Source organism: Brachycentrus maculatus, unplaced genomic scaffold, assembly GCF_059751285.1.
Source record: "Brachycentrus maculatus isolate JH-2025_06_01 unplaced genomic scaffold, ASM5975128v1 h1tg000261l, whole genome shotgun sequence".
Classification (NCBI taxonomy): domain Eukaryota; kingdom Metazoa; phylum Arthropoda; class Insecta; order Trichoptera; family Brachycentridae; genus Brachycentrus; species Brachycentrus maculatus.
Genome location: NW_028281012.1, coordinates 928,441 through 955,439, shown reverse-complemented (window position 1 = coordinate 955,439; position 26,999 = coordinate 928,441). Strand labels below are relative to the sequence as shown.

General features: G+C 36.4%; 1 protein-coding gene across 2 annotated transcripts in view; it reads left to right on the top strand.

The window, feature by feature from the left end:
* Positions 1-438: 438 nt before the first annotated feature.
* The window catches only part of fax (failed axon connections), a 28,548-nt gene continuing 1,987 nt past the window's right edge, over positions 439-26,999 (top strand). Inside the window, exons 1-5 of one of the 2 annotated variants that reach the window (XM_088266018.1) lie at positions 439-814; positions 24,194-24,329; positions 24,917-25,119; positions 26,369-26,506; positions 26,625-26,942. In XM_088266018.1, the coding sequence (XP_088122144.1) occupies positions 542-814; positions 24,194-24,329; positions 24,917-25,119; positions 26,369-26,506; positions 26,625-26,942 (1,068 nt within the window). In that variant the 5' untranslated portion in view covers positions 439-541. Of the gene's footprint in view, positions 815-24,193; positions 24,330-24,916; positions 25,120-26,359; positions 26,507-26,624; positions 26,943-26,999 lie in introns of both variants that reach the window. The other variant, XM_088266017.1, reaches the window with a different exon arrangement.

Genomic DNA, 26,999 nt, shown 5'->3' with positions numbered 1-26,999 from the left:
ATTTGCAACAACTCTCTGAATAACCCTGCAGGGAAGCGGCGTGATGGTTAGTTAGTTAGAGCTTTGAATCGATTCCCACGCCAGTATTTATTTCGCGCCTCAAAAGTCCGGAAAAAGTCACAAAAGCAAGCTCTTAGTCCAATTGGGTCGAATAGTGGCATAAAACAGTTTTCATCATTGTCATTTATCATTACGTTTTTCTTCAGAATGAAACAACTTAGTAATAATAAACGTAAATTGTATGGGGCCCTAGAGTTGATTTTTCGCGAAAACAGCGCTATGTGAACTGGCAATTATTACTGTTAATATAACAACCCTCCCCGAATAATTCTGGCAGCACCGAACGGGGCTGGGTGTGGCGGTTGCTAAGCAACGGGTTCGTGACGTCACCGCGCAGCGCTGCGAGCGACGCTCCCCGGCCAAGCGCGAGCAACCGGCATAGTCGAGTCGGCGTCCTCCGTGGCTTGACGTTATCTCGGTTCGCGCTCGCCGTCGAATACTCGCACCGATTACTTATAACTGAAAGTGTCCACCAGAGACAATGGCAACGGAAGTAGCGAACAGCGTGCCCGAAAAGGAGATGAAGGAAGAGGTGCCAGCGGAGCCCGCCGCGGAAGAGCCGGCTGCTGCCGAAGAGCCGGCCACCGGCAAAGTGGTCGAGCCTCCGCCGCCTAAAGTGACCGTGCACAAGGCGAACTACGAGACGGACGTCGTGTGCCTGTACCAGTTCCACAGGACCCCGGTGCTGCCGTCGCTGTCGCCCTTCTGCCTCAAGGTGGAGTCCTGGCTGCGAGTGTCTGGCTGCAAGTACGAGGTAAGTCCGTCATGTCGGCACGTATTACTTCCACCTTCCCGAACTTAATACAAGAAAATCGATACCCAAAACACTCCTCATCTTATACGGACCGGCACCTTTAATCTAAACCAACTCCAAATATCATTTCTTTCGCTACGACTTCATTCATTTTTAGTTGGAATTTAGGCACCACAATTTCCCTCGATAACATTTCTTTGTTGTCCGGTATGCGCTTTCGCTCCGAAGCTTTTTACAAAGTTGCTGGTTTTTGGAATTTAGCTTTTTAAATTGATATTAGTTTCGTTAATTAAAGAATTATTATTCGAAATGATCAGGCTAGTGATGTAAATTCATATAGCTTTTGTTTTACGCGGTATATTGTTTAAGAGGTATAACAGATAAAGTATTTGAACTCGCAGTGCGGTGATTTACGGGTTTTTAGTTTCAGTTAGGTTTTGAAACTTTTTAGGGGTTGTCACTTAGTCGACATGTTCTGATATCTCGCAAACCGAAAGCTCGGTCGAAAGTCCTCGATGACGCCAAGTTGCGGAGGTTTTCTTTCATATATGCTACCACGACGCGTGATTCGGGAAATCAGACATATGGCAAAAAAAAATATTTTAGACTATTGCCAATTATTTGATCTGACTGCATTTAGGCCTTGCGTGCATCCCTATTCTACGACATTTTATTACTTTTACTTAGTAATGTGCTAGCGTCAAAATGCGATAAATTTTTCGTGATATTTTATTTGTTTTTTAAAGTCTGTTATGGGAATCGTCGAAATATAATTTACTTCAGTATTTGAAATGGCTTATTTTATGAACTTGTAAAATATTTTATCAAAATTCCTGTACCAGACTTTAAAGTGTAATTGCGATTGCATGTACTTATTTCTAGGATTCGTAAGGTAAGTAAAAGGTTGCCAACATCTTCGCTCGCCGATATCAGAACATACAAACACATGATGTTTGTGCGAGGAAATGGTTTAATATCGCGCGAGATTCATCTCTCGATGCGCGCGTTTGTGGCTTCCTGGCGTGGATCCGCGGGCGAGATGTTGGTAGCTTTTCTCTTCATCCACTTGTACGAGATGGGCGGCGACTTGCGGCGAATGCGCTTACTATGTACCTTTGTTTTGCAAATATTTCTAATTATGTTCTCTGGATAGCTGTAGGTTTGTTGGGCTTATTACGAGAAATACAGAGCTATTTTTGTCTGCAACTTGAAAACGTTCGTTACATTCTATAAAACGGAAGACATCGAGTATCCTGTAAAAACCGGCAAGTTTCCAGTGTAGTTACGCATGCGCGGCAATTGCATCTCTTCTCTAGAAGCACTCGGGGTCCCCGGAAAAATGGTATCGACTTCTCGTATATGAGTTATCCGCAAACCTCGTTATCGATTAGATGACCTTATCCCAGGGGCGGGCTAGTCACAGTAGCAGTACTTTTACATGTTATTTGTGGATTTACCGCGAAAAAGGCGGTAAAAAGTTACGCGCGAGATACATAATCGCACACCCAAAACTCCAACTGTCGAAGAAAGATGAATTTGTGTTTTTTTCAGAACTTCAGCGAATAATTCTTCGCTGCAAGTTCTAGGGAGTTAATAATTATACTATATTCAGTCATTTTATATTTGCAACCTAAAAACTCGCGGGAAATTCCTAACAAAGCACTTATTACGTTTTGGATTTACGACTTTACGAAAAAATGCGTTCATTCGTTTGCCAGTGATTTTGGAATTGTTTATTTCACATTTTTAGATATTACGCACTGCTATCGTCAAATATTCGTATCAGAGGTAGGAAGGGCTGGGACTTTAGTACACACTTGGGCCGAATAACGCGATCTACGCGGAATTTTCCATTCTGCCGATATTCATCTGCCCATTGTCATTTCTAATCCTAATGGACTCCTGACCCCATTAATGCCAACCCCGCCGGGAATCGAATCGGGGTCCTCCACAATTGAAGGTATGCGGATACCGCTCAACACGTGCGGGATTGGGGCTTCATGTGCGGCTTAAGTATTTTAGGTAATTCGTTGACAAGCCAAGGCCTCCCACTGTTAACGAATTCAACGGAGATGTGCACGTACGTATGATATACACAAATGTGCATTCGTTGAATTGATTATGAGCTTTGCGAGGATCGCTACGAATTATAAAGATGTAATCATTATGCAAATGAAATGCCACGGGGTGTCCTATCGTTCGGTTGAATATTTATCAATATTTGGTCTCGCTTATACAATTTCTCTTATAATCTGTATCGTCGGGGAATTTGGCTCCCTCGTGTGTGTATTTCTCGAGAGTGACGTGACACATTGTCGGGACTTGAATTCCTCAGAATAACCCCACAACCTTAATCTAAACCAATTGTCGCCTCTATTGGGTCGCGCGGCATGCGGGTCGTTACAAAACTACTTAATCGCCAACCTCTCTCGACCAATCTACTGGGTATAGACGAACGCTTTCCGAATGACGCCTGGCCGAGAAATATCCATAATATAAATGCATGTATATATATATATATATATATATATATATATATATATATATATATATTCTACCATTGCAGAAAAGATACTCACTCCTGTAATTTACCGCTCCTATTGCTTAGTACTTAGCAACAGGGTTTGTGGTGGGAGAAGGGTGATAGAACAAAGATGGCTAGTTAGGCTCTAGATACCCTTTTGACTACTCACTTCGCGTCGTTAATATGTTGGTGTAGTTTCATTCTTCGTACTCCCTTATTTATTTACATATTTCAATACTATCTAATGTCTCGCGATATCTATTGTATATTATTTGGAAATGCCAACAAAGATAGCATGTAGATTACTGGTTTGCGCGTGTTAATCACTTTCTGAATGCATTCAGTCTGACCACTTCGTAGTCCACTTTTTTATATGACGACTTATTTTTCGCCTTAACTTATATTAAATTTTAAAAAAGGTTATCTGACATTACATCCGGTGTGTGCGCCTTGCGTACATATTAATACTGTCGTATGTAATATATGACAGTAAAATAATATTATGGAATAATTCATGTATGCATGTGTGAACATAAATATACACAGCCAGTTCAATTGATAGTACTTAGACTGATGTCATAAACAAAATGTACTTTATTTAGAAGTTACATGTATGGGTCCCTTTCGAAGTAGTCACCTCTCTGACGCACACACTTCTCCCAGCGGTATTTCCACTTTTGGAACAGTCCTAGAACGCTTCCTTTGTGAGATCTTCAGTTCCTTTGTCGCATTTGCCTCAATCGCGGTAATCGTCTCATATCTTCTTCCTTTCGAGTCTGAAGAAGTTAGAAGGAGCGAGATCAGGTGAGCAGGGTGGATGGAGGAGAACAATGAACGGGTATTTGGCCAAAAACTTACCAGTTCTGCAACTGAATGGGCTGAAACTGATAAAACGACAACGCTCCGGCCCATTCAGATTTCAAAACTCGTCGGTTTTTGGCCTAACTTGTTCTTGTTCCCCAAACTCAAAAGTCCTTTGAAAAGAAGACGATTTGAAACGGTTTCCGAGATTAAGAAAAATGCGACGAAGGAACTGAAGGACGTCACAAAAGAAGCGTTCCAGGACTGTTTCCAAAAGTGGAAATACCGCTGGAATAAGTGTTTGCGTCGGGGAAGTGACTATTTTGAAGGGGACCCATTCATGTAACTAAATAAAGTACATTTTGTTTTAAGACGTCAGTTTTCGTATTAATTGAACAACTTTTGTAATACACATCCTGAAAACAGACAGCTCCACTCGTTATGAAGTTTTGATCTCTCTTTTTTGTCGAATTGTTTGATTTTCCTATTCGCAGTTAGTATTTTAAAAAATTCTCATTCACCGTTTACGCGTCCAATTATTTATACATAATATATTTTCCCTAACTGAGAAAATAGCTGCGCCCCTGCAATCCTGTGCAGTGTCCGATATCAGCATCGTGTTGCCGCGCTCACTCTGCTCGGACAAGCTATACTGAATTTCTTGTTTCTTACTAAATTAGTGAGTTTATCTGTACGTCAACGCACATTTTGTGACGACCATGTGACGATTACCAACTAGACAGTACGATAACATTGTTATTTTGTGATTTTATTTTACGAAAAAAATAAGTACGATTAAGTTTGTACTCACAACTAATAAATTTATTCCAAAAAATAAAGAGTGTAGGTATTTAGGTATCGATTTATTTTTCTGCGAACGCGAGATGTTAAAATGCGATAGTTGAAGCTTTACATGGTCCGCATGATGTTACTGATAAAGTCCCTCGGTCCAATACTATGAAAGCTCAACAATTTGAGTTAATAATTACAAATATTGGTAATATTAACTATATTTGTTCCAGTCTTATTTTATTTAACCTTTGGAAAATATTGCTTTTAAGCTCCGAGCTGCTTACTGTATTGAAATTAATTTATTGATTCGGCTGTCACTTTGTGGTAAAATCTATCCATTTTTAATTTAAGTTTTACTTAGTATATGCCACTGTTTCTTAAAATATATTGTGACACGTGTTTCGATGCATTCCGCATCATTTTCAAATACCGTATGTGTAGCTAATTCTTTAGAGTTGGGTATTTGGGACGTTGAAGGTATGCCTATTGTTTATGTTCTCAGTGATAAGAAATATAAAAATAAAAATAAGAAACAGCTCCCAGCCCCTCTTCTACCTTTAACGTCCCAAGGACCCAACTCTAAAATCGAAACACTTGTTCGAATAGATTTCAAGAAATAGTATTTACCAAGTGAAACTTAAATTAAAAATGAGTAGAAATTTACCTACGAGGAAGATAAAAATCAACCTACAGACGTTTTTCGATTTTAAATCTTCAACCGTTTTTTGTTATTGCGGTTTTAAACTGTGGGTGCGATTTTACAGTGGTAGACAATGAATCCCGAATCGGATTTTCTAAGAAGTTCTTGTTATTGGTGTTTCAGGGGCTTTGTGTCTTGGGAGTTTAAAATATCTTTATATGTTTATGGTGCATATTTGACAATCGATTTAATTTTAACCTCTACCTATTTTTTATGGCTTTCTTTTTATATCAGTTGACAATTACAAAAATAATTATGAGTAAATGGTACATACAATGAGAATAGAATTATACGTGTTTTATTAATCTGCGATTTTAGTAGGTATTCTTATGTGTGACATATTGCTTACCTGTCCCAGAGAATAGATATTTCGAAGGAAATCGGATATATAAATCTAATATGTATATCCAAGCTCATATTTACTATGATTTTTGCCCACATAATTAATACCTATGCGTATATAATGTTACGCACACACACTTTCACTATTTGTGTGTACCTAACTAAGAGTAGCTTTCCCTGACATATAGCTTACACTAGCATTTATAATAATTACGAACAAAGCTGTCACATACTCGGCAACGCTAGTAAAGTACTGCATAATCGTCAGTCATCTGACAATTACAAACAGGGATCATCTAGTCCAAATAAATAATAATATTATAGTAATACTACTAATTATTCACTTTTGAAAACGTACCTAAATACTACGTTTTCTATTCTAATTATAATTCTAAAAACTATAATCGTACTCCATTCATCGCAGTTCTGTTTTACTAAACGAACTAAATGTCTCTTTCGTAAGAGGAAATGCTACTTTTTGCCCAAAATAAGATTTAGTTTTCAGTTTTCCAATATATTTAACACAATTTCCCTTTAAAAACATCACTAACGATAAATGAGAATATTCACGATAAAACAAACATAAACTTTCTCATTGTGTGTGCGATTGAAGAAAAAAACTAATGTACCCGGTTAAACGAAATAATTGTTCGGATAATGAATTTATTTGTCAAATATTGTATACACATTTAGCTAAAAAATGTTACTTAATATTTGTTCCCCTTTCACTAAGGCACAGCTCCTAAAAATGCTTTAAAATCATTTATTTTAGTCCTTCATCGTCCGCCACTGTATTTGATATATATGTTATGGTTAAAATTGAACACAATTTTCAAGAAACAAGTTATCTCAGTCAAGGGGATAAGTAGCGGGGTTTTGTTTTAAAAATGTTCAACTAAAAGAGGAGTGTTGACACCCGTATTTTTACAAAATTCTCGTATTAAGAGTTTTATACAGTAAGAATAAAGTATCGATTACACTAATGACACTTAAACATATTGCTATGAAGATTCTCGAAATTTTAACCATAATCGAATGTGCAGCAACAAAGCATAATAATGATTGTTTTATGATTTCTCGAAAAATAAGTTATAATGTATAATATATGAAGGTTGCTGTAACGCGTTGTTACAAAATACCGCATTGCTTTTTTGAAATTCTGATTAGCGAGAGTATGACTTAAGTTGAACGGGCTCTTGTCTCTTATGTATAAAGTGTAATAATCCTTTCGTTGTAATGCCAACAAGGGAATCTACAGTTGACCTCCCGAGGGCGGCCATAGCAGTAATTTCCCCGTGGACTAAAACACCCGCCAGCGCACGTCTCAAAATTCAATGTAAGATATAAGAATCCGCTTGATACTCTATTCTCATAACTGATGTGTATAGTAAATGTGAATCTCCGGTTAATGTTCGAGTGCAATCTATCGGCTATCGAAGGTTCGGTATTTTCCAGCATTCAACACTTGCGACACACCGAGATTTGTTATTGTATTTATTATATTGAACGGTTCTAGTAACATCGTTATAAAATTGACGTATTTTACGGTTAAGACAATGAACGCATTAATAATACGACATGGGTGTATGTAATTTTAAGGGTTTTTATACGCAGTGAATTTTTCCAAAGGTAAAATTTTAAAATGTCGTTTTATTACTCATTGTCACGTAGACAGTTCATAATGTATTGATTCGAGCCGGTATCGAGTAGGTATAATATACTAGTAATTGAACAATTTAAAAAACTTATTTAATGTTTTATACCTTTTCTCACTCGTTTATTGTTCTATTATTATTTTTAAACAAAATTTCGCTTACATTATTTAAAATCGGTCATTTTCATCATTTTAAGCAAGGATTCTTCTATTGTATAATATGAATACTTGGCTGACGAAGTATTTCCAAAAGCACTTAATTAAATTTCTTACAATTTCAAGGACGCGTCACGTTTGAGTGAAGCAAAAGAGAGCGACATATACACGACGATACAAAGCGATAGAATAAGGTGGTGTCAGTCAGCTAGTACGTAGTAACAGCTCAGGTGGTTCGACAACATATGTTCGTTTTCGCGCTCCGCACTGTTGACTGCATGTAGTTAATATTTTGAATTACATGATTCTTCACCGCTAACTAACTTTCTTCGTGAAAATTTGGTCTGTACATAAATAACCAACCCAACGAATTCGGAACACTGACATTTATCTCATTTTTACTTATCACAAACCATGAATTAATACATATTACTGTTACTAATTGAGGCACCAATCTATGACAGTGTAAATATTGAATAAACATAATATTCTCTTGCAAATTTTGTATTGTTGTATTTCTTTTGAGATGTTCTCTCTCTCTTTGAAGTTTCACTTCTTTCGTGTATAGGGTGCACGCCTAGTACTCCTAATTTTTAGGTCTGGATAATGTTTTTTTCATTAAATGCACACTGTAAACGGCAATTGTGAGTTATCGGTTTCAACTGTAACGAAAGCAGTATCTAAAAACTAGTTATGTTGATTTGTACAGAGCCGCTTTTGTGCATTACTGAAAATTGATGATATGGCACATATCATGAATGCCAAACTTTGCGTCTATCCTGGTAGTAGAAATTAGAACACGTTTAATGAAACACCCTCACAAATTACACGGGGTTCGTAGACGTGTAGTTATGTTAACACCGAGATGTATCAACCATTGAATGACAATTCATAATATTTGGAAAATTATCATGGATATCGAACATCAACAAATGCACAACATGTGGTCACAATCGCGCTGTATAGAATTCAGGTTGTTACTTGGTAATGATGAAATATTTTCTGTCACCCGATCTGATTCTGATATAAAACAGATAACTAACAACTAATTTTACAAATAATATATATTTGCCATTGGTAAAAATCAATGAGAATTTTTATTTTGATCGCTTCTTATATTCTTTCTCGGCTGGTATCTATGACCTGATGCCCATACCGGGGATAAAAATACTAGGTCTTAAAATAATTTAAAATAAGGATTGGCGTATATTTTGTTGGTCAGCTGCCTTAAAATGGGTATCGAAGGACTTGAAGTCAAAGTTCCGAGTAATTTTGACGCACCTAACTAATTTGCAATCAGGGTCTCTATCGTATTATTAGTAGCAATAAAAAGGAATCGCTCAACCACTTCAAATGCGCCTTGTAATGTTTTTCATTCTGATTCTCACTTTTTTCAACCGTAAGGATAATGAGCCGATGGTAGATCAATACCTCTTTAGGACGACTTAAAAATTCTAGATCCTCTTCAATGCGGATCCGTCTTGATCTTGCATGATTTGTTTATAATACATGCAAATGGAATTAATTTCTCTATATGAATTCTATCGTCCATTTTAAACCTGTTTTTCGGCAACCTGCATATATTGACTGAATAGGTCAAATCATGTAACCAGCATTCTTTATTGTTCACAAGAAATGATACTAACATGGCATTTTTTTCTAATACACAATATTGAACACTTTGTGATTGGAAAATGTATGGTATAATTTAACACCGTTTCACCTATCTACAGTCGATATATGTACCTTTCTTTGTATACAGACAATTCCGAGTATTCGATGCAGCTGCTTATTTGGACCGAGTTCAAGAAATGGAAACCAAATCGAGGAACTAATAGTAATTTCGGGGCATAATTAGGGCAACTTTTCTGTTAATGGGAGAGTAAATTTATAATCACAACACAAAAAACACACATAATTGCAGTAATAATCGTCCCTCTTCTTCGTTCCTCCTCCGTTCCCGTTGTTCAATATGAGAAATTTTCGAAAATCGATTGTGATACGATGAAAATTGAGACTGAGGATGCAAGTTATTCAATCTGTCTGCGTCCGAATGACCAGCCCAACAGAAATATAGTCGAGTTACAGCATCACTTTATTTAGGAACATCAGCACCTGCGATGTGTCCCGATTACGTGGAATTCAGCGTGCTTGTTGTTGACTTATGTCCCGACCTACGAATTTTTACCGCAACTTAGTTCTGATTCGGTAAAAACGCACCTTCCCACACTCGGTTGTTCTACTGCCACGGTTATTATATTCTCCCTCATAAAGTTTATCAATCTGACACATAAACAAGTTTTTCTTAACTCGTTCGTGTATCATTTTACCGGTTAATGAGTTCTGTTAGTCGCTTCCCGCTACTCGCTTTAACACTCACGCTGTATGAACTTGGAAATGTTATCACAAATATTTCAAGAAACCGCTGCACTCATTTCGCGATCGCGTCACTCAATATTTTCTGGCCGCTTGTTTCACGTGTCATGCGTGATCTGCTTGCTTGTTTCTTGATAAGTGTGATTGGACATATTTATCTGATAACAGATTTCTACGATTAGAAAGGCATTTAACTTTGAATACATCATATTTCTTTACTTTTACAACGAATTTATTAGTATTTTAATTTGTAGATACTTGTTCTTGAAATTGTGTTTTATGATTTTATGTGATTATAATATATCTATATATGTGCGCCTAGCTGTTATTTTATGTATTTTAAATAATATATAGAAGGGCGCAATATTAATTTAGCGTTGCACAATACAATTTGATAAGCGAACCTCTTTCATTTAGTACAAATCCAAAAAAATATAAATGCTTTAGTTTTAAGAATAACAAATGTATTTGCTCTGTAAATCGATACAGTATATTGCATTATAAAAAGTGCAAAGTGCCTTTGAAATGTGGTCGGATAAATATGATCGTAGGCCAGTGGAAAAAGGAGAAATAGTCTAGGCTAGGGCACTCGTGGTCGCATTCCCGCACGCATACACTAACTTGCGTAACTTAGACCCTTCACATATACGCGCGAGTCGCTCGAGGAATAGATAGCGCTTGTTATACGAGTATACTTTCACACATAAAATGATGTCTTATTTCATTAGCTTATTGGTATTGCGACGCCAACGCAATGTCTACTGCAATTTCATTTGTCTCTCTATTATTATTATAGCCTTAATTCTCGTATTCTGCTGAGCAAATGGCTCGAGTTAGCAAAGGCTGGGAAACGAAGCTAAGAATATAAGTATTTTATCGGTAAAAGAGTGAAGCTAGCTATAAAAAGACACCGTTGCTTATGATTAAAAAAATAATTAAAAACCACAGTGCTGAGTACTGTATTATGTATTATTTCGAGAAATAAAAATACTTTGTGTTCTGATCCACTCACATCCACTGATGGCGTTGAATGAAATTATCGTTGTATCAATAATCAATCGGATGTTGACAGAGACCAACTAAGTTTTAACGAGAAGGGACTATGGAGGCCTCGGCGATCATAGGGCTTACGAAGTGGCCAATCTGTACACTTGTCTAATGTTTACCCGTGATTCCAACATTCTTACCACTCAACGACAAACTAGAAATATTCTCAATCCAAACTTAGTTTCAATAAATAAAATCGCTTTCATTCCTTCGGTTTTATCGTTTTCCTGAGATATGACTTCGTGTGTCATCACGACTTGATGGCTACGGTTCAACCATGATTATACCAGGGGCCATATTCAGGGCGTTTTGGTGCTGCCATATTTAAAGGTTACATTTCGTTAGTTTCAATGGTTCTCAATATTTCGAAAACTTGAGTAACTAATTATGTGACAAAGACCTACGAGTCGTGTCCAAACTAGTTTTTCTTACTTTAATTTAATTGGAGTATGATATCCATACGGGTCTGAAATCGAGTTAATTAAGCCATATATACAGTATCTACTCAATGAATTAGGGCCACCCATTATTTTTTTGAATACTCTGAAATCTTTTGGATTATTATATTTATTTTACATAAATACTTTAAGTTTTCTATTGACATCTAATATCATGTATATTACCTTCAATAATATGTAAAATTTACCTGTATTATTTAAGCCTTTACAAAATTTCAAACCCTTTTTCTGAGAAAGGTCCCTAATTAGCACAGGTAGACAGATAGTTGAAAGTTCAAAAAATAGTCCTATCTCATTTATCAGTGAAATTTCTTGAGTTCTGGTTGTTGTTTTGTTCAGAGAGGTTATATAGTTATCGTGTCTTGTGAAAAAAACTTAATTTTTAATTTTAGTTCATAAAGTATAATTTTTTTTTGTAAACACAAGTGTTTTTTTTGAAAAGGACAAAATGGGAAAAAGTAAAGACATTTCTGAGGAAAAAAAGTCTAGTGTTATAGTGCTACTGAAATAAGAAATACTATCTAATAGAGAAATTTCAAAAAAAGAAAACGTTTCTCGTCAAACAGTGGACAGAATTTCAAAATCAATAAAAAATCAGTCACCCGCCACCAGCAATCGGCGAAAGAGCTGTCGTAGGATTAGAAAAACAACAACGAGGACTGATCGAAAAATCGTTCAAAGTGCCTTAGAAAACCATAGTGCATCAGCAAAAACATTAAAAATAAAATTGGAAGAAGAGGGTATAAATATATCGGTATCAACACTGAGGCGACGTCTTTACGAAGTAAATCTGAAATGCAGGCGCCCTGTAAAAGTACCAAAATTGACACCACGAATGAAAGCGGATCGATTAAAATGGGCCAGGCTACATCGAAATTACTCGGTAGATGATTGGAAAAAGGTATTTATTTAAATTGAATTTTCAACATATCATTTTAGTAAATAAACTCATATATTTGAATTAAACTTAAATTTTCATTATTTTTCAGGTCATCTTTAGTGATGAGTGCCGGTTAGAAGCCGTGACAGAGAGCCGTCGATTCTTCAGGAGAACACCAATGGAACGTTACAATGAGGCCTGTGTGGTAAAAGTTATGAAACACCCCCCTGCAACAATGATATGGTCATGTATTATTAACAATTTACCTGGGCCGTTGTTTTTCGTGGAAGGAACAATGAACCAAAATTCCTATAAGCAGGTCCTCGAACGAATTTTATTGCCCTTCTACCATACACTCGACCCAACAAAAGGTCCATACACCTTCATGCAGGATGGGGCACCTTGCCACCGGGCTAAATCAATAATAAAATTTTTGTCTAAGAAAAATCTGCCTTTGCTCCCCTGGCCTGGAAATTCTCCGGACCTTAATCCTATAGAAAACGTATGGAGCATGTTAAAAAATAAGGTATACTCATTTCCAAATCCGACAGTAGACTGTCTAAAAAAAAATATTCAAAAAATTTGGTCAGAAGACGAAGAAATAAAAAACATGATAAAACAGTGCATTTTAAGTATGCCAAAAAGAATTGAGGCAGTTATTTCTGCCAAAGGTGGAAATACTAAATACTAACTATATTTATATGAAAATATATGCATAATTTAAGCGTAATAAAGTGTTCATGTGTAAATAAAATTCAATGTTGTTTTATTCAAGGTTTTCTCTGAGTTATTCCTGTTTGAATTGAGAAATTGCGCGAAATTCTGCGTGGCCCTAATTCATTGAGTAGATACTGTAAATTTACACTCAATAAGGCATTTTAGACACGATATCAATTCTCTGACACACGACAATGGTATGTATTATTTGGATCATTTGTCATAAACATATTAATACTAGTTTTATACTAGTTTTCGGTCTTGTCCGCTCGTTTCACTCACTGAATCTACTACTACCGCTAATATTCGCACTAGCGTGATTCTTCAATATGTAAATTTGTGCTTACCATACACAACACAGAAATAATGTACATACGTATTTTGTTCAAATAAAAACATCGTAAGGGGGTTTTAGTGCTTTTAAACAATGACAATCAAACCAAGCCTTGATTTTGCTTCTGATTCGTGTAGGATTTGTAAGAACGAAAATGTATTAGTAAAACGTAAAGTTACTTACTGATTGGAATGTAAAATTAGTTACGTAAGTACCTTATAGCCTGCCGAATGGTTGCAATTGCACGTTAGTCAAAAATGTCCATTATACAAATCCATACAATATCACCCGTTGTCACAATATATACTAAAACAATTTATTTTATTTTATTTAAAATGTGAATGGGAAGCCTTCAATTAGTATTCGATTTATGTTTTCGCTCTAAGGTTTTATAATTTTTTTCAAAATGTAATCGTAAAGCAATCTATTCCTTTTCTTGTGTCATTCACTGAGCCTAAAGCATTGAACGAAACACTTGATAATATTTGCCGAATTTCTTCATAATAAATGTATTATTTCATAACTCGCATAACTACGGTAATTTATGCTCGACGAGACACCCTGGTAGCCGTTCAACCCTTGATGAAAGTGTCGTTTGTTCGAGGGGTGGCAATTAATAACTTAGGGGACTACAGTAATAATGCAAAGAGGGAAAATAATTACTTTTGCTCGGAAAATAACAATTGGAGCAATATGAAATTCAACTTTGACATTTTTATACATAAGCAAGTACGCGTCACACTGGTCTGGTTTTCTCTTTGACATAACACACATACGTGAAATTTAACATTAATGAACTTTGACTTCTTAGTATTTTTTTAGATAACAATTCAATATTTTTCTTCAATATCATAATAATAATTTGTTTATGCGAGAAATAATATAAAACAATGTTAAACTCACTCTTAAAGTGAGGGGCTGTAACTATTTTTCTGTGACTTGTATCATTACGTTCCAAATGTGCAGTACTAAACTGTACCCCGTGTTGTTCTTTAATTCTTGAATATATAATGAGTAACTAGAGAATCTTGTTTGTTCCAACCCGTCGGACACATAAGCATAAGAGAACATAAAAATTCTCATCGTGTTATCCAAGGGCACACTTATCTGCCGTTGAATATGTACGGTAATAAAGAGATCACGTTTGACGCCGCGCTATCACTTTCTTTCGTGCACGTGCAAAGATTTCAGGATGATCTCATCTTGTTATCAGCTTTGGGCAGGAATTACAGCAAAAACGTTACAAAATAATTACGTTGTGTAGTAGATAACTATGTCCGCGTCACCACGCTCGGCTACCGTTCTAGAGGTCCCGAATTCGGTTCCCAGGGTGGGGTCAAATAAATATGATTGATTTTTTCACTCTAGTATTTATTCTATACTACCCTGGACTGGTACTTGAAGCGGAGGGCTGATCACCTTTCCTTCGTGTGTTAATGATCAAGATAATACTGCGTTCTTATGCACCACTGCGGATAAGGGTTTGAATTTTGAATGAAGATAACTGCAACTTTTATTTCCAACGACTTATCTTTTAAAAATAAACATATAAATCGCGTTTTTATTTGTGTGAGCCTGCCAACACCGCTTTTGTTATTAAATCCTATCCCACAACATCCCCGTGAAAGTCGATATAATGTACAATGTACGCGCAATACACAGTGCCTATGGTGGCACGTAGAGTCGTGTTTACTGGATCTGTTTTGTGTACCTTCCAGTCCGCGAAACTGTCAGATAGCAGTCAGTTCTGTCGCTAAAGGTACGGCCAGCGGCGGGGGGGGGGGCGAGGAGCAGGTAGAGATGGCCGTACCTCCAGTCCAGGTACCGGGTACCGGGTACCTGCTCCCGGCTCTCTGGGCGCATCTCCCCGACAGGCGAACTACTAACCGCCCTCTGAATGCCCGTTGCTCGTAAAGATGAACTTAATTATACCAAAAATTAGCAGAAATAAACACATTTCTCGACAGTAATAATGCGTATTACACTGAAACATATATCGCTCACTCCTTTCACGAACGTCATAAATCGAAAATGATTTTTCAGGAGAACGTTTTTAAAGTTTAAAAATATAATACAATGTATTAAAAATAAATATCAAGCCACTTATCAAGTTCTTAAAAAAATAATTAAACAATACCTTTTCTTCAAAATGTAAAAATAACCGTTTCTGCCCTGTAGCGGGTAAATATTAAGTTTAAAATATGCCACTTTTGCTGGGATAAAGTACATTTTCTGGGCATTCCGAAAACAAGCACAACTGAAAATTGACGATTTTTGATTTATGACGTTCTTGAAAGGAGTGAGCGATATCAGTAAATTTGTAGTAAGTTTAGTTATTATAATGACGTTGAAATGTATGTAAGCATACGCTCCGGCAGTGGTTGTGATCTTTGTCCGCTTTTGGGGAGTAAGTTTACCGTTCGAGTGACGCGACAAACTGGTCCGGGGCTGCCGGTACACGTGCACTCGCACGCGAACTGGGGTGAGTTCCCGCACACGGCACGGTACACGAGCTCCGGGTCCGCGTTCTCCCGAGTTCCCGTCGCATGCCTGTCCATTGTGAAGCGCGGCGCATACCCGACTCGCATTCTACCCCCGTCTGATCACAACCAGCCACTTCTGTATCGTTTAAATGTCCTTTTTAATACCTTATTTGTATATGTTATCATTTTTCATAGATAAATAATATGCGTGTTGTTTGCTTTTCTGTGTGAAAACGTAATTGATAATATACTCGGCTAATTAACGTTAGTTCGTAATGGCTCAAATAACACGCCAATTTTGACGTGCGTAAACCGTTCTCTCTTTGTACATCGTGCATTACTTGTTGCGTCCGACGAATTTGCGTCGAGTACCTACATATTTTCTCGGGAAAAGTATGTGAGAGAAAGGAGAGTGCAGTTGGTGTAGACGCAACGTAAATATGCGGCGATGTTTCGCCGAGTACGTGCGGACGGATGTACCTCCGGACGTAGTACGGACTCGAGCACGCGATAATATGCGGCTCGGCCACATATGCCGACGCGCGACGTGCAGTGATCCGATGTCGTATTTGGTAGTGAAACGCTCCGACATTCGTCGCGAACATTCCGCGCGACCATGTAGGCGAATCGGCCGCGCGAGGCGGAATGCCCGAAGCGTCCTAACTGAATCCCATCCGCGCCAATGCCGAAAACCTAACCGTGTCGACCCTTTTCGACTCTGCGCCCTACCTTAATAAATAGAGTAAAGAGAGCCACTTACCACGCGGGGTATGCGGCTCGCTCGCAACGATTTCACTTCTTCATTCATGAATGCTCTCTCTCTCTCTCTCTTGTGGCTACTTGTAAATAAGTGCTTTAAATTCTCGCGATATATCGGGCTCAAATAATATTTCGACCGAATGAAAATATTTGAACAATTAGTTCGGTCAGCTTTCTACGCAGCTCCAGGCGTTACCCCAAACTCAAACCGCGTTCGTGTTTCTAGATATGAAATGTAGGAATGTCAAGTAGGTCCCAATATAAATCATCTTTGGATGACTCGAGTGTCGTGAAAGATACGTTGTTAATCTTGCAAGATAAACCCGGAATGCACTCGAGATAGTGCATTCCAGGGCATAGAAAAATCGTCCGATATCTCAGGAACAGGACTAAGATTATAGACGTGACAATAAGAGAGAAGATAAAGGTGGCGCGAACGTATGACTGAATCTAAGTGTGGCGAATAATGATGTGGACACTCAGATGTAACGACCAGCTAGGTGTCGCATTCTCGGATAAGGGCAGAACTTGAACGTTACCAAGTTGTGGCCACATTATCTCCAATGCAATCAGTTTTGAACTGCTCGGAGAAAACTACGCAGAAAATTATTACAAGATTGAATTAAGCAGACAATTTCATCCCGTAGAATAGGTTTTGTATTTGTATTCTAGGTAATATATTTAAATGATTTTGAGGTTTGATCAATGAATGCCCTTATTATTTTGTGTTTTTATATTGTAATACTTGATTACACGACATTCTGGGTTGTAATTGCTCTTAAACAGAGCATGTCGCACACGTTTTCCTTTCATCCACACGAGCTGCGCAGTAGCTGAAATTGTTTTTGTTATTAACGATTTGTAAATTCGTCATTAGATAGTTGCCTTCCGGCGTGGTTAAGGCGCTTCTGGACTCAAAGGTATCTTTCAAGTCGACTCGTGGCGTCCAGTTTTGAATCGCATCTTAACACCCTTTTCACTTTGTAATAACAGGTTATTAGCCCAAACTCATATTTTCTTGGTATAAACAGATAATACATCTCTGTTCAGACATTTAATATATCTCGATAATGTTGATGTAGCGCCAAACCATGCCCGGTAGCCTAACGTGTTAACCACTGACTGAACATACATATGTAGATAGCACAGTTCAAGATATAATATTCGATCGGGTTATTACTTCGATGTTTTATCGGTAATTTGGGTTATTCGGGTGAATTATTTATTTTCTCATAATTATCTGAAGACAAACCTTGTTTGAATATGTTATCGACACAATAAAGTGTACTTCTTTTTGTTTAAAGAGTGTGCTACAAATAATTTAAAACAACAAGAACGAGGAATGTATACGAGTATATTGACTATTCGCATTTTGCTGTTCATTCGATAATGCGTCGAGGTTTGTTGGATATACAGATGGTTTTTAAGATCCATCCGTTCCCAATTGCACTTTCGATTCGGTCATGAGACAGCGAAATGTCAGTAGAGATCCGCGAAATTGCATTTCGCACCGGAAAGTCGGCCGGCCCCATATGTACAAGGCGCGCGCACACTGAACTGAACACTGTTGTCTGACCAACTTCAGTGGATGCACACCATTCCGTTTAATTGGGTTCAGCCTACAAAGAAGTAGCAGCCGTTTATTATTTTATATCAAGTGGCAGTGAGAGCGTTAACCGCGATGTTTGATCTGTATAATTGTACGAGTACACAAATCGTCGCTCTCAGCCACCGAGAAGCGATGCATTCCGACCGCAATAGCAATATTGTGTTTCCAACAAGTTGGACGAACAGAAATTCCCGGAATCACCACAAAAAAACACATATTCACTACAAATCACCGTTTGTGTGATACTGTATATTGGTACCTATCTTTGTCCGGCCAGTCTTATCCCCGTATTGCGGTTCTTACTTTACGAATTTATAAGATAATAATGTTCCAAATTTACTACTTACCTACATATGTATATGTACTAAATTTATTTGTTTCTTAAACGCATTTCTGAACGCTGGAATACTTAATCGTAGGAAATTACCAAAATTGTATTATGTATCGTGCAGAGGATACTATTGGCATTCGGAACCATTTGTGTAAAAAGTTGTCTTTAAATTGAAACGCTTATTAATATGTATAAGTTGCATTCTAAATGAGTACCGTGCATTTCCGTTGCAAGAAGCATTTATGGTTTTGAAAAAAAAAATCAAACCGGGTTTTCCCGGGTTAACTTGGTTATTTTCAGGGGTTCGATAGCAGAGAACTAAAATAATAAATAGTTTATTAGAAGCATTCAATTTATATAATCTAGAAGCGAAGTTAAAAGAGTTGAAACACGTCCCCTGAAAAGTAGCGATTTGTCACTAATAAATCCACACATACTTAATTCGACTCCTTCCAAAAATTTTCCACTGGTCATTCTGAATTTTATTTAAATAAAAACCGTGTGTTGTTATCGGCCGAAATAATAATAATCACGTCTCCAATATGCGATTGGGCGATTGATTAGTATTTGTGGAACGTAGTGACGAGTAATTCCTACTCGTATTTCAAGCGTCAACCTAATGTTGCATTGTTCCATTCGGCGTTCGTACCAAGCCAAGGTGACACTAACTTGGTGACGTTATACACATACCAACTGATTATTTTCTCGTCCTTGTCTGTTATTTTTCGTTTAAGTTTTAAAGAAATGAAGCGTGAATTCTTTGTACGTTTTATGAGAGAAGAGGAATACGATGTAATATGTATTATATTATAAGGCAAAGTCAAAGAGCGCATACTAGGAAGAAAACAAATATCAAGCATAAAAACTTGATACGGTGGTTCCACTGCACATAGCACTGGGTCGCTGATTGGACCGGCTGCAGACAAAGTAAACATTCCCACGATGATTGCCAACCGTCAATGTGAAGAAGCACAATGAAAAGAAGAAGTTTATTGGCATATAAAGAAAATAAAATATTTGGGTGACTCAGCTCAACATTTCCGTTTGTGACTTACTCGCAGCAAACATATTGAAGACCTAATTTGAAAGAAAATCTTTGATAATAGGTCTTCAATATGTCCATGGTTCAGAAATAATGTTTTAGTTATTACGACACTGAATGAAGTATCTGTTTATAAGAGCTTGAAGAGTACGTAGTTCGTTATCTCATCTCGCTGCTAATCGGCATCCGCCGTGAACTTAGCGCTTAGCTTAAATGAACCTACTCGGTCCGACATTTAGGGCGAATATGCGCCAATGCACCGAGGCAGTGGAAAGATGGTGCCTTCCGTAGAAGACGGCAGAATATGTTACTCTTCCTCGAGTCGTACGTTCGACAAAATTGTCTTCTTCCGTTGAATTGCTTGTCTCTTGTCCCTGTTGTAGTTATTGTACTCTGTGTGGATGTTATATCAGTTTTTAAGATAAAATATTGCTGCTTCCGCATACAACACATTGCTATAAATAACTATTTGTTCCAAAAAGATAATACATTATTTTCCATTCGGAATATCCGGAGTACATGGAGTTACCATAGCCATCAGTCGATCACTTTTGTTACACTGGGTAGATATACCTTCAACTTCGTGTCAGTGCTTGTGTTCAGTATATACATAATACGAGCAGTATATTAGTTATAGTTACAGTATATTAGTGTAATATTTTAATCTGTCTAGTTATCAATATAAAATTTACGTGTATTGATGTCTTATGCTTCGAGTAAACGCAGACTGATATTTCATGCATATGATGTTTACATTGAAAGCTCCCAGATCTGTGTAAAGAACATTGTTTTTTTTCAAAACCTTATCTTGCAAACAAATAAATGTTAGATTCTCTAATCGTACAAAAAATGGACACGGATAGTAAGGGAACCTTGCTCACGAATGACTTTTCCATGACTATGGCCACTCTGCCAAGAGTGTCTGACTAAGAAGAAGAATTATAAACGTTTGAATCGCTCGCGACTTAATTTTATTATTTATTACTGCTAGTACCAATATCTTATCGACTACTTATACATTTTCAATTGTGGCTACGGCTGTCGATTCTCCCAAGATCAAATTAAATTTGGACTCCCTCTATGGTATTATGTTTACATATTTTATTTATTTTTCCGGATTCTTTTGTATAGTTGTGCAACTCGTGTGAACATTAAATGAACCTATTCGGTCCGACATTTAGGGTGAATATACACCGGGGCGGTATGCGAAACAGGACAATACGTTGGGCGTGGAAAGATGATGCCTTCGGTAGAACACCAAAGAATACTCATCCTAACTAAATTCACCATACTCCGATTAAATACAAGGGATATTTACTGGGTGTCATACCTCGACGAATGGCAAGCCTGATGTCGCCACATAATGTACGATAAAATGCATTTCTCTCTTGTGTAGGTAGTTAGTTATCCTCTGTCGAACAGGTCCAGTTGGTTCATGCGAATGCTACCAGTGTTATCGATCCTGTTGGAAAATAGCTTCGCTAGACGGAACATTTCATGCGTTTTCTCGTATTCCATTGACACAATTAGAATCGTGTTACGTTCGACATTACCGTCTATGCGTCTATGTTTCAGGCACCTCGCCTCGGTCAATCAGTCGAACGAAAGGTACCGACTGCCGACTTCATGAAGCCTATCCGTTATTGTATTACATACTATTCGATTAATTACGTTCCGACTCCAGACATATCGAATCACACAATCCCACATTTGGTGCGTATTGTTTGTTTGTGTTTTTCTGTGATTTACTGCACAATTATCACTTTCTATGTAACAGTTCTGTCACAATACATGAAGCCAATCAATGTCCAAGTTTTTTGTTCTTTTGTGACTTGATGCACGAAGAAACAAAGGGATCAAGGGGAATCTTTCCCGATATGACGTAGAGGATTGCCTTCTTAATTTATTATATTTATTGCTACTACTATCACATCGTTTCACTGCAAGGGTAGGCAGAGAGATGGACTCCACACTCGTCAGTCCTGACGTAGCTTCCTTCACATCCGTACATCTAGTCATATATGCCCTCCGATTGCGTAGACTTTTGACGGGTATTGGCGGATATGTATGAGGAGATACATGAATGTGAAAGACGTTAAAAACGTTTGCAAAGACATAATGGTATGGCGTTATATTCTCACTGCCTACCACTGCAGAAAGCGGCTTAATAGTTCGTTAGTTTTATTTATTATGTTTTATAATTTGATCCGGCCCTTGACTCAGAGATACAATAAAAAAATTGCTCCAGACCTAGGGAAGCTGCTGAATGATATTATATATATATATATATATATATATATATATATATATATATATATATATATATATATATATATATATATATATATATATATAAATATATATGTATATAAGAATATATTAAATAATTAATGGTGAACTCCCAAAGCGCGTATTTATCTCAAATAATAATTGGTTAAATTCCTAAATATTTTTTTAAATTAAAAAATAAAAATATGATTCGGCATTTTTGCGACGCGTTTGCCAATTTTGTCTCCTATCCACCGATGGCCGCGCACGATTGTTGCACTACGGGGCGCGCCGTACCCCGCCGGCAGATGGGCCCCGGGGGCCGAGGGGTGCGGGGCCGGCGAGGGCGTTTACCCCGGCCCGATCAATACAGCCAGTCGCCATGGAAACCGCCGAGATGAGGGCTAGCGAGCCCGGCCTGGGAGACGAGCGCTCTTATCTGCGCCAACCTCCTGCCGACTCCTGCCTTCCTGGTACCTACCCGCCCAACTAACTAGCGAACTCGCGGTGGAAGGGGGGGGGGGTGGAATATCAGGCGGTAGAATCACTTCCGGATCTTTATTGACTATTTATAAATGTTGACTACGAATTCGATTGATTATTTTACGAAAAGGAAATTGATATAAAATATAATAATATCGGAATACGTGCGTGGTCTAAAATGTGCATACATTGTATCTACAAATAATTTTTTAACATACTTGTATGTATTATTTCTTTTAAATATTATGTATCAGTTAGCCAATAGGAAGATTATCACACAATCTGAACTTACATGAATTTATATATATATATATATATATATATATATATATATATATATATATATATATATATATATATATATATATATATATATATATATATATATATATATATATATATATATATATATATATATATATATATATATATATATATATATATATATATATATATATATATATATATATATATATATATATATATATATATATATATATATATATATATATATATATATATATATATATATATATATATATATATATATATATATATATATATATATATATATATATATATATATATATATATCAATGTTTAAATAAAAAATAACGGATCTTTAAAAGAATAAAAAATCATTACTGCGAAAAGGAATTTTTAAATTTTACTGCTAGAAAGACTGTAGGGTTACAATTGATTGTGCATTAAAAGGCCGGAGCTAAAAGCTTAAGCTTTTTTTAGTTTTTTTTTTAAATATTATAATTATATTACATTGACGAAATACTTACCATATATTATAAAAATATGCCCAAATGCCAATTTTAGTAAAAATTTCGTTTGTGAATTATAAAAAAATATATTTAATGGTCGGTCAGTGATGTGACTGACGTAGTTAACTTTTTTCTTTTCCACGGTCTTATGCATACTTCTCACCATCGGATAGGTGTTGTGTTTACTTGATTGTCAATCATGAAATATTATGATAGTAAATATCACACTCCTAAATACGTCTGTATATTTACGTACCTACCATTTGTATGTACCTAATTTGTGTAAGCTTTTGAATTTATTACTCAGGCTAATAATTTGATAATTTAAAAAATCTTCAGTTCATTTTAGTCAGCTTAAAGTTTTTTGTAGGCATAGATCATTTCTACTTTTGACAAAATTTAAGTTGTATATATTACTACGAAGCGTTACCAGTTCAATAATACACGCACCTATTATGTTGCCACCGCTAAATATCGGATTTAGAACCCCATGGATGGTAGATTCAGCTGCTCACCACTACACTAGGTAGTTATTCCGAAAAGACCAGGCTAACTTGTTAACACAATATGTATAAAATAAAACATCGTATGAAATTGTTGAATGCTGGAATTTTTTATTAGTTTGACGATCTCTTTTTTATACTCCTTTCAATAGACGGTTATTGATTTCTGAATTATTATCATTAGCAGTAAAAATAATATTCACCATTACAAGAATTATAATACTTTATTTTATCGTATACACTGATCCTGCGATGAAATGGAGAATTTATGCAATATTTGTAAAGTTTATTCTATTTAATGTACATTCAAAAACTGAAAATAGCTAATTTCATAATGTTGTTTTCAGAATGTTGATCATAAGATGAGATTCAGGTCTCGAAAGGGCCAACTCCCATTTATTGAACTCAATGGAGAAGAAATTGCTGATAGTGCCATTATCATCAAAGAACTTACACAGAAGTTCAACAAGGATTTGGATGCAGGTAAACTACGTGTATTTTTATATCCCACTTAGTATAATATAGTGTCTGTCTGCTGCAAGAAGTCTCGGGCGACAGTATGGCAGTTTCAAGACTGAGTTGTCTAAAATAATATGCTAACTTTATTATAACATGATACAAGATCAATTTAATGATTAACACTTGGAACCTAGTAGTTGAATGGAAAAAAGAGATAGAATCTAACCAATAGTGCAAAGAATACAGTGATTGCTGCTAACAAAATATGTCAGTGGTGTAAAAAAGTAGTCACAAATTGATGTATAACTATTAAGAATGTAGGAATTATTTCAGTCATCTTTTTTTTTGGGTAAATTCATAGGATATATCAGCGAGACTGTAGAAAATATCTCGAATGTTTCAAGGCTAATTATGTACCTTTAACATGAAATGTAGTGACAACCTGACAGGTGATTTCTGTTAATAATTTAACTAAGTTTTCTACAGTAGCAGATTTATTGCTAAGGAGCGTTATCCTAAAGATATTGAAGGTAGTAGAAATGAGAGAAAGGCAATTTTTCCAAGATAAAGACGGGTCATTTGGATGTTTTATCATATGTGTATTTCTCTAGGTTTAACTTCTGAGCAACGAAATGTGGCACACGCGATGATTTCAATGATCGAGAATCACCTGGTGTGGATCGTGTTCTGGTGGCGATCCAAGTATCCTGATAATTTCATCAAAGGATACAAAGTGAACCTACAACATGCTTTTGGAACCAGAATGCCAAATGGGATTCTGAACTTGCTCTTCAAATTCTACTATGGCCGCAAGGTATGTCTCTTGTCTTTATTTCAAGTAATATTTCATTATTTACATGCATATTTTATTTTATAGTTAGGTCGTTTAAATTTCAGAAACATTACACGTTAGAGTGTGGTCCTTTCCATTTAACAAAAGCTACTTCCAGTCCATCCATTCTCTGGACCAGTTTTTTCCAATTAGTAGTACTCCCAGGGTTATGCGAACATTTGCAAAGGGTACACGCAGCAATCTTTTGACTATATCAGTATAAAACCACTTCCAAAATATATTTTAATCGATCTGTGTAATCATTACACTGTAATGTATAACACAGATTACTGAAATAATATATTTTCAATTAATCAGTGTAAATGCACCGATTGCTCTTTGTCGCCAGTTGAGACTGAAAATAACCAAAATGCTACCAGATTTTTTGGACAAAGAAAAACGTGCACATTTGTCATGTTAAACTGATTTTCACCATCATTAGAACTATTTTAATGGTGATAAATTTCATTATTTTTTTTTTCAATTATCCCCGCAATAAAGGGTTGCAAGTTTGAGGTCCTTCTTGAAGTTGTATGGTGGAAAAATTATGGGGAACCACTGCTCTAGAAACGTTTTATTACAAATTATTGATTTAAGGAAAATAAATATTTTGTCAGAACTCAAATATTATTCAACCATTTTTCTAATAAAAATTTCCACTGTAGTTATTTACTTGGTTCTTATTGTAAGGAAAATTGCTTTCATACCTGTAATTAGTAATGTGTTATGTAAAAAAAATGAGTTTAGTACAAGTAGTGCGTATGTCAAGCATTTTTGTTTATAGTGGATATTGTTGAAATTATCATTCGTAAATATCAGTGTAATTTATACTGACTTTTACTCCCTCAGAGTAGTGACTGGTTCAAGCTAATATGACTGGTTTTGTTTGTAAATGGAAATAAACATTTTTTCATATATCTGTTATTTCTTCTTAGTTAGTTTGTATGTATTTGATAGTTGATCATAGTATATTGAATTGAAGAAAATATGCTCAGTGCAGCACATTTTGTCTGTCGAAATTGTGGTTTAGATTAGAAATGACTATTTGATTTGGTTCTTAGATTGCTTCAATAGAGATTTTGATTTATTTGTTTTAATTGATTTATTTTATTTTAATTGATGGTTCATTTCTACAGAGTAAGTATGCATTTTATTTTGTTATTCGCATGATAAGTGTTATGTGTTGTGATAATTAATTTGATTGTTTATTTGACAAACCTAGTGGTTCCAGGGAACCAAAAAAGTGAAGGCTCAAGGAATAGGAGTACACAAACCCGAAGAGATTGCCGAATTCGGTAACAATGACTTGCGTGTACTTTCTGAGGTTCTGGCTGATAAGCCGTTCTTCTTTGGAGATGAACCGACTAATGTAAGTGTTCTTTTACTGTACTATTATTAATGATTACATAAAAAATTTAATTGCGACAGACACAAGATTTTTTTATAAATTAATGAGATGGTATAAACCTTTGTTTTGAAATTTTCAGCTGGATATTGTGGCATTTGCCAATCTTGCTCAGATTTATTTCATTGACAAGGAGATTTCGTACTCGTTGAGAGACTACATGACCACCGAGTGCCCGAACCTGGTGGGGCATGTTAACCGCATGAAGGAACGTTGCTTCCCTGACTGGGACGACATCTGCACCAATCTGGACCTCAACTCTCACCTGCCCAAGCCTGTTAAGGACATCAAGGAGGGCAAGGAAGGCAAGGAGAGCAAGGAGGGAAAGGAGGGAAAGGAAGGCACTGATCCTGCTGAGAAGCCGACACCCACCATTGAAGCTGAGTTAGACAAAGAAAAGGTATGACTTGTGTGTAATCAAACCTGGCCCTGCCCAGCTCTTTCTAAAAGCGCGCAA